The 9,050-nt window shown below is 41.1% G+C and overlaps 1 protein-coding gene across 1 annotated transcript; it reads right to left on the bottom strand.

Moving 5' to 3' along the window:
* Window positions 1-6,719: 6,719 nt before the first annotated feature.
* On the bottom strand, window positions 6,720-7,171 carry LOC110149512 (small ribosomal subunit protein eS12-like). Its single transcript, XM_070467156.1, has one exon. The coding sequence runs from the start codon at window positions 7,144-7,146 to the stop codon at window positions 6,766-6,768; it is 381 nt and encodes a 126-aa protein (XP_070323257.1). The 5' UTR covers window positions 7,147-7,171; the 3' UTR covers window positions 6,720-6,765.
* Window positions 7,172-9,050: the final 1,879 nt, after the last annotated feature.

Below are 9,050 nucleotides of genomic sequence, written 5' to 3'. Positions count from 1 at the left end.
CAATGTACGGCAAACACCACTACAACATTGTAAAGTAATTAGCCTCCAATTAAAATTTTAAAAAAATTTTAACTACCTTCCCATAACTTACAATCAAATTATACAATAAGATATTAGAGTTGATTTTCCTCCTTGTTTTTTATTCTTGAATATTTGTGGATTAGTGATGAGTTATAATCCCAACAAAAATATTAGATGCTTTATTCTCCTTCAGAAATCATAATGCTGTTACTTAAATTATTTGCATTAGAATTACCTGTGATGATCATTTCAAATGCAAATTCCTTGGCTCCACACTCAACCTGCTTAACCAGAAAGTCTGGAGGATGCAAACAGGACTTTGCATTTTTAATAAGCTCCCAAGGTGATTCTATACACATACTCCAAAGGTGCATTACCCAAACCTTTCCCTGTGGCTCCTTAATAATAATATGAAAACAAGCAGAAGTTGGTGAAATGTATTTAACATCCTAAGATGTGCTCAGTCGCTGCAGTCGTGTCCAACTCTTTGCGACCCTGTGGTTTGAAGCCCACCAGTCTCTTTTGCTCATGGGATTTTCCAGGCAAGAACACTGGAGTGGATTGCCTTTTTCTCCTTCAAGAGAGCTTCCCGACCCAAGGATCAAACCCACATCTGCATCTTCTGCATTGCAGGAGAATTCTTTATAACTGAGCCACCAGAGAAGCCCATGTCCTATGATGCTGCTAAGTCGCTTCAATCGTGTCCGACTCTGTGCGACCCCATAGACGGCAACCCACCAGACTCCTCTGTCCCTGGGATTTTTCTAGGCAAGAGTACTGGAGTGGGATGCCATTTCCTTCTCCAATGTCCTATGATAGTCACACACAAATGCTACTTCCTAACCAACCTCCCACAACTCTTTTGTTGCACTAACTCTGAACTCCCTGCCCCACAACCACCACTATCACTAGATAAACTCTCAAAGTATTCCTTCTGCCTGTGAGTTTGACTGGCCTTCCTGGAAATGGAAAGCCTTGGCCTCCTCCTAAGCCATTTTATCATATTCTTAGAATAGAGTGTGAGCCATTCCATGATCCCAAAGCTCCCCTTTCTCAGATAACACTTGATCTCCTCATGTTGAAGCTCTGCTCCATAACATAGCCAGCTTTTCATGGTTTAATACACAGTCACAAAAAAAAAAAAAAAAAATACACAGTCACATACATTGCATGGCGTCAGACTCATGAAATCAGTTGCTGATTAAGAATAAATATTGTCTCACAACTGTTAGGAAGGTTCAAACACTTTAAACTGAAAGAAGATAGGTCCAATCTGTTCTGTTCTGCAAAATGTCAATAGAGATTCTTAACCAGGCATGTCTGATACTTCTCTTTTGCACAAATTACTGGGTAGACTAGAAACCAGGATGGCATGAATAGAAAGGCATATTTCAGGGGGGAAAAAGTCAGTGGCAAATCAATGAGCTGAATCTGAACAGGGAACTACCTGTCACAGACTTCTGAATCTCAATTAACATAAAGACAGAGGGCTTTCCTCCCTTTTGCAGAGATGGAGCTCTCTAATCACTGGGGCACTCTTCTAGAAACATGGTTTTGCAAACTTACTCCTTCTTAGTGTGCGTGCATGATAAGTCACTTCAGTTTTGTCTGATTCTTTGTGACCCTATGGACCGTAGCCACAAGCTGGAATCAAGATTGCCAGGAGAAATATCAATAACCTCAGATATGCAGATGACACCACGCTTATGACATAAAGCAAAGAGGAACTGAAGAGCTTCTTGATGAAAGTGAAAGAGGAGAGTGAAAAAGCTGGCTTAAAATGCAATATTCTAAAAACGAAGATCATGGCATCTGGTCCCATCACTTCATAGCAAATAGATGGAAACAATGGAAACAGTGAGAGACTTTATTTTCTTGGGCTCCAAAATCACTGCAGTTGGTGACTGCAGCATGAAATTAAGACACTTGCTCCTTGAAAGAAAAGTTATGACCAACCTAGACAGCATATTGAAAAGCAGAGACTGTACTTTGCAGACAAAGGTCTATCTAGTCAAAGCTATGGTTTTTCCAGTAGCCATGTGTGGATGTGAGAGTTGGACCATAAAGAAGGCTGAGCACCAAAGAACTGATGCTTCTGAACTGTGGTGTTGGAGAAGACTCTCAAGAGTCCCTTGGACTGCAAGGAGATCCAACCAGTCCATCCTAAAGGAAATCAGTCCTGAATATTCATTGGAGGGACTGATGCTGAAGCTAAAGCTCCAATACTTTGGCCACCTGATGCAAAGAGCTGACTCACTGGAAAGACCCTGATGCTGGGAAAGATTGAAGGTGGGAGGAGAAGGGGACAACAGAGGATGAGATAGTTGGATGGCATCACCCCTCAAAGGAATGAGTTTGAGGAAGCTCAAAGAGTTGGTGATGGACAGGGAGGCCTGGCATGCCACAGTCCATGGGGTTGCAAAGAATCAGACATGACTGGGTGATTGAACTGAACTGAACTGATGGACCATAGCCAGCCAGGCTCCTCTGTCCATGGGATTCTCCAGGCAAGAATACTGGAGTGGGTTGCCATGCCTTTCTCCAGGGGATCTTCCCAACTCAGGGATCGAACCCACATCTCTTATGTCTCCTGCATTGACTGGCTCTTTACCACTGAGTCACCAGGCAGTGTATTTAAGAATCCTGCATTTTTTATCATTAGCACCTGGGATCAAAAATGCAGGGTCTTTAAATACCCTATGGGCTTCCTTGGTGGCTCAGATGGTAAAGAATCCACCTACAATGAAGGAGACCTGGGTTCAATCCCTGGAGAAGATCCCCTGGAGGAGGAAATGGCAACCCACTCCAGTGTTCTAGCCTGGAGAATCCCATGGACAGAGAAGCCTGACAGGCTACAGTCCATGGGGCTGCAGAGTTGGACACACTGAGCCTCTAACTTTCACTTTAAATCCACTGTGTTAGTTTGCCTGTTTCTCAGCAGCTGGAGCCAAAGGGAGGAGACATGCTAGGAAGCAACACACATGTTCTAAAATAGCATTAAAGGCCTATGATTAAAATACCTTTAAATCTGTTCAATAACACCACGTGCCAGCTCAATGTGCCTCTCCCTCCCAATTCTCTTTCTCTGTTTCAACCTCCAGAACCTGCGTGTTTGCCGAAATCACTGCAGTTTGAAACAAAGAGAAGATAATCCTTCTCTAAATAAAGTCATTGAGAGAGTGAAAAAGCCCAATCTCTATGCTCCGATTGTGAGGTTGAGTTTTATATTTCTGCTGGTGCATTGCAAAATGTATATTTTCAAGTAACATGTTACCAGCAGGTCGGTGATTTATTCCCGTGTGAGAACTGCAGCCCCCAGACATCCAAGCTAAAACACATCCTGTGTCCTTAACAGACTTCAGTCCAAGTAACAATCATAGATGAGAGGTGGTGCTCCCCCAAGAGACTGTGCACCATGCCAATTTCCACCCTGTCTGTAGAAAACTCTTTGGTCTTTAAGGAAAAAGAATTTCTACAAGAAACAGCAGGCAGGCATATTTTTCTCATTCAGAGAGGGAACTGCTTAAAGAGAAAAGATAACATGTGCCGCTCTTTGCCCGTGGCTTGCTTTGACTCCACAAGCGCTGATGTCATTGTCACAAATGGCAGATCTTCCTGTGCACAATGCCCGGCTGGGCAACTGGAGAAATCTACTGAAGGCCACAGTTTCAACCTCAAGAGAACTGTTACAGATCAGGTGAGACAAGAGGGATTGCTTATACCATTTCTTCTTTTGATAATTCCGTCCTTTCTCATGCCTGACTAAGTCTAATTAAAATGTAGGTTTCAGCAGTCTCTGATGGCTAAAGATCTCAAAATCTGAGGGTTAAAATAAAATCATCCCCTAATCACTATAAATTAAATTAAACTCATTCATATGTAACTCAATTGACCCCTTCTCAAGACACTGCTTCATAAATGATTCAAATACAGTATATTTTGCAAGCTTTTTTCCCACAAAGGTTTACTAATAATTGATTGACAGCAAAGTAAAATTATTAACCCCATTTTAAATACAATAACAAATCTGAGGCTTAGAAAATTTAAGGAAACACATAAAATCAGGAAGTTAGTAATATAAAATAATTCAGAGCCTGCTATTCTTATTACTATAAATACATCATGTTGCAGGAAAGACTAGCTCTTTGGCAATGTTTTAGTCTGTTTGGGCTGCCATAACCAAATGCCATAAACTGGTGGTTTATAAACAACAGAAATTTATCTCTCACAATTCTGGAGACTGGGAAGTCCAAGATCAAGGCATTACCAGATTCAGCGGCTGGTATAAACCCAATTTCTGATTCATTCCTGGTTCTTAGCACTTGCTAACTATAACCTCTCATGAAGGAGAGATGAGGGATCTCTCTAGGTCTCTTGGATAAGGACATTAATCTCATGCATTTAGTCTCTGCTCTTATAACCTAATCCTATCCTAAAATCCCCCATTGAGGCAGGGAGGTTAGGATCTCAACATATTAATTTTAGGGGGATACAAACATTCAGTCCATTGCAGGCAATATCTGTAAATTAAATTAGATGGTTGATGCCAAAACTAAAGGTGAAAGTTCATCTGATTCTTATGAAGTGGTGGGTACACTTAGAAATGATCTAAGGAGAAAAATTACTAAGCCTTTGAATCACCTCAATCTCTATTTTCAACCACAAGTTAAAAGTGTACTATTTTTGGTCATCTAAACTATAACAATTTAGTATAAAACCACATCTATCATAATTAATGTGTTTTTTTCTTTTCTTTTGACCTTCTTAGTCTCTAGGCCTGGCTAGTTAGAAACTATATGTGTCCTCTCAAGGGAAGACTCTTGAGAGTCTCTTGGACTGTGAGGAGATCAAACCAGTCCATCCTAAAGAAAATCAATCCTGAATATTCATTGGAAGGACTGATGCTGAAGCTAAAGCTCCAATACTTTGGTCACCTGATATGAAGAGCCGACTCGCTGGAAAAGTCCCTGATGTAGGAAGGATTCAGGACAGGAGGAGAAGGGGGGGTGACCGAGAATGAGCTGGTTGGATGGCATCACTGACTCAATGGACTTGAGTCTGAACAAATTCCAGGAGATAGCGAAGGAAAGGGAGGGCTGGCGTACTGCAGTCCATGGGGACACAGAGAGTCAGACACAGCTTAGCAATGGAACAACAAGCTAGCAACTACAAACACCATGAATGACAATGTGTTCTCTGACATGTCTCACTGGAGTTTTCATTCTGAAGCACATTAAAAAATGGTTCCCTTTCCCTGATTTCCCCATTTCCTCTCCACCTCCCCAACATGTCTCCACACTCCTGAAGTAAGCTGCATAAGGAGAACAGTGCAAATGAAAAAGGTACAGTCTGATAGAAAGGCCCTTCCTCACTCCCCTGGATAGCAGCAGGATTTATTTACTCAGAAGATAAGGCGACAAGAAGTTAGGTTAGATCTGCCCATTTCATCACAGGATCATTCAGGCAGTTTCTGAAATTAGGTCTCCTGGTCTCCATAAGTACCCTATTTTTATATCCACAACCACGGTGCCTTTTAAATATGTACAAAGTGTCATAGCAATAAGTAAAAATCCACCTGCTCCTGGCTCCCATTTCTACCTAAGGAACATGGTTGTACATAGGTAATGAAACTCTGACTGACAGGCTGTCAAAGAATCATTTATTTTCATTCTCTGCACATTAAAGAAAGAGCTTACAAACCTATGAAACATGCCAATATGTGCATTAAAGTAAAATCTTCCCCATTAGAGGTTTGACTTTCAAAGCAGTGTAAAGGTCATATTTCAAAATTAAGCAGGTGCAAAGAATCTCAAGACATCAGCGATTCAACTCTAGAAACTTGAAATGGTTCAATAAAATGAAATATCCTAATTTTATTCACCAAGTGAAAAATATTTTTGACTCACCACAGAAAATGAATGATTGACAAGCCAGCTAACAAGGTAAGCCTGAGACTTGAAGAAGCTAGTCAAATTACCTTGTGTTACAAGTGATACAGAATGAAAAGCCACAATTAATCTTAAGAAACAGATGGGGGAAAATTTTAGCTAATTTCTCAATGTAGTAGAAACATCTTTTTGGTGATACATAAGGAACAGAGTGAGGAAATCTGTGCAAATTTTAGTTAGAAACCGGGTACATTTTCTTTGGTCTGCTAAAATGTGATAGGGTGATTTTTTTTTTCTTTTGAATTATACTAATCTCATATCAAAGTAATGAAAGATGATTCTTCTCACACTTCCTTCCACTAAAAAGTCCAACAGACCTTTCTGTTCACTGCTAAGGAGCTCGTTAAACATTTTTGTTGCTGTTAAAAGCCAAAAATGTTGGTAGAACTTGGCTGAAAGTAGAACTACTTTGATGAAAATTCCCACTAAGAACTTTATGTGGAAAGATCTGGTCCATTGATCTCATTCAAACGTTTATAAAAGTCAGGTCAGTAATAATAAAGAAAGCATAATGAATAATAACATAAAATAAAAACACCTACAAAGCACTTACAATGTGCTAAGTATGGTTCTAAGTGACACACATACACTAATTCAGTTAATACTTACAACTCCTTTAGAGTACAGTGGTCTTTTATTTGCAATCTAATGGTAGGGGAACCGAAACAAAGAAAGGCTAAATAACTTGACCAAGCCATACAACTAATGGGTGATAAAACTTGAATTTTCTTTTTTTGCTTTTTATTTCTTGTGATTTTTTTTTTTTGAAAAACAAGAACTCAGTTTTTTTATTTCATCATTTCTTGCATTTGAAGTACTCCTCGATGACATCCTTGGCCTGAGATTCTTTGCCATAGTCCTTAACTACCACACAACTGCAACCAACCACTTTACACGGTTTTCCCTCTCTGCCAATTTCACAGAGGCCCACCCATTCCTTTAGTTTCTTCTTGTCATCAACCTTAATCAGGTTGATTTGATGCTTAGCACAAAGGGCCTCCACCAACTTGACATACACAGGCTCATCACATTTAGATGCAAGCACACACACAAGGGCTTTCGCAGATTCACGAATTCCACGTGCTAAGCCATCGTTGATGAGGGCGGTCTTCAGCACCTCTTGCAGAGCAGTATTAACGTCCATTACACGTCCAGCAGCAATGCCTTCCTCGGCCATGGCGGTGGGTTACGGGTGGAGCCGAATCTTGAAATGACCCGAGCCTCCGCCTCCGCACGGCTCCGCGGCGTCAGGGAAAGAGCTAAAGCTTGGATTTCAACTTAGACAATCTGATTTTTGGAGTTGTACAGTGAACTACAAATGTAGGAAAAGCAACAGTGAAAGAACGATGACGTAGATGCTCAGTTCTGTTGTTGAAAATCAAAAGGGAGTGATGGAGATGGTAGCAATTGGAGAAGAAACCATCTGTGAGTCAAATTCAATCTTTGGATCACTAGTTTGGAGCCTTAGGCCTTAAGAAGATAAGGACTACATTGCCCAATGTAGGATATGGTGAACGCTGTAGGCTTGAGTCTGTTCCCAGATGGTGCTAGTTACAGAACATGCCTTCTAATGCAGGAGCTATAAGAGACGCAAGTTCAATCCCTGGGTGGAAAAGATTCCCTGGAGAAGGAAATGCCAACCCACTCCAGTATTCTTGCCTGAAAAATCTCATGGACAAAGGAGCCTGGCGGGCTACAGTCCATACGGTCACAAAGAGTCGGACACAACTGAAGCAACTTAGCATGCATGTAGCCTTGAGAATTAAGCAGGGTGGTAGTTCAAAGTCTCATGATAGCTTGACTCCCAGAGACTGAAGAGATGGATGAAGGTGGGTTTTGTGAAGTGGCAAATACTGGCCTACTTATTCATAGTGAAATAGGAGGGGGCAGGGCACAACCTTCAAAAGAATGACACAGCATGTGTGCTTAGTCATTCGGTCATGTTTCACTCTTTGCGATCCCATGGACTGCAGCCTGCCAGGCTCCTCTGTCCAGGAGGATTCTCCAGTGGGTTGCCATGCCCTCCTCCAGGGAATCTTCCCAACCAGGGACCGAACCCAGGTCTCCCACACTGCAGGCAGAGTCTTTACCGATAGCCACTGACATAGCCTGAGGACATAACATAACTGATCAGAATCAAATAGGTATAAGATGGAGGAGGAGGAGGAGAAATCAACTTCCAGTAGACCTTGAACCTCATTATACACTCATTGTAATACATCAGCAAGCTAAATGAGACACCCACCAGCACCATGACAATTCTGAGGCCAACCATGGAAGGTCAAAAAGTGGCCCAATTCATGGAAATCCCCACCCCTTCCCCCAAAATAATTGGACTGCTCCTCCAACTTATTAGCCTATGAAATTACCCACCCCTATAAAAATTCACAACCCTATATCCTGGGGCCACTCTAGTCTTCTTCTGTCTATGGAGTGAGTTTTTCTCTAAATAAATTCAATTATTGTTGCTGTTGTTCAGTTGCTAAGTCGTGTCTGATTCTGTGAGGTTGTCATAGCATTTCTTCCAAGGAGCAAGTGTCTTTTAATTTCACGGCTGCAGCACAGTCTACAGTGATTTTGGAGCCCAGGAAAAGAACATCTTTAACTGCTTCCATTTTTTCCCCTTGTATTTGCCATGAAGTGATGGGACAAGATACCATGATCTTTGTTTTTTGAATGTTGAGTTTCAAGCCAACTTTTTCACTCTTGTCTTTCACCTCATTAAGAAGTTTTTTAGTTCTTCTTCATTTTCTGCCATTAGAGTGGTATCATCTGCATATCTGAAGTTGTTGCTATTTCTTCTGGATGAATCACAAGCTGGAATCAAGATTGCTTGGAGAAATATCAACAACTTCAAATTCATTTGTTACCTATCATTTTTTCTCTCACTGAATTCTTCATAAAATGAGACATCAAGAATCTGAGCTTCATTAGTTCTTAATACCAGGTATGTGATCTCAGTTAAAAGACCATGTATTGAAGCCCCAGTCTTGGTTTTGGCTGGGTTCAAGTCCCAATCTGAATTACACAGTTTCAGCAGCATCATAAAAAAGGACAAGATCTAGGACATTTAATGAGTTC

This window comes from Odocoileus virginianus, chromosome 5 (genome assembly GCF_023699985.2).
Source record: "Odocoileus virginianus isolate 20LAN1187 ecotype Illinois chromosome 5, Ovbor_1.2, whole genome shotgun sequence".
NCBI lineage: Eukaryota > Metazoa > Chordata > Mammalia > Artiodactyla > Cervidae > Odocoileus > Odocoileus virginianus.
The sequence above is the reverse complement of the archived record's forward strand: the minus strand, read 5'-3'. Positions and strand labels throughout refer to the sequence as shown.

Bases quoted from the DNA above. Each gene is read 5' to 3' on its own strand.
- LOC110149512 (XM_070467156.1), bottom strand. From the start codon at position 7,146: ATGGCCGAGGAAGGCATTGCTGCTGGACGTGTAATGGACGTTAATACT.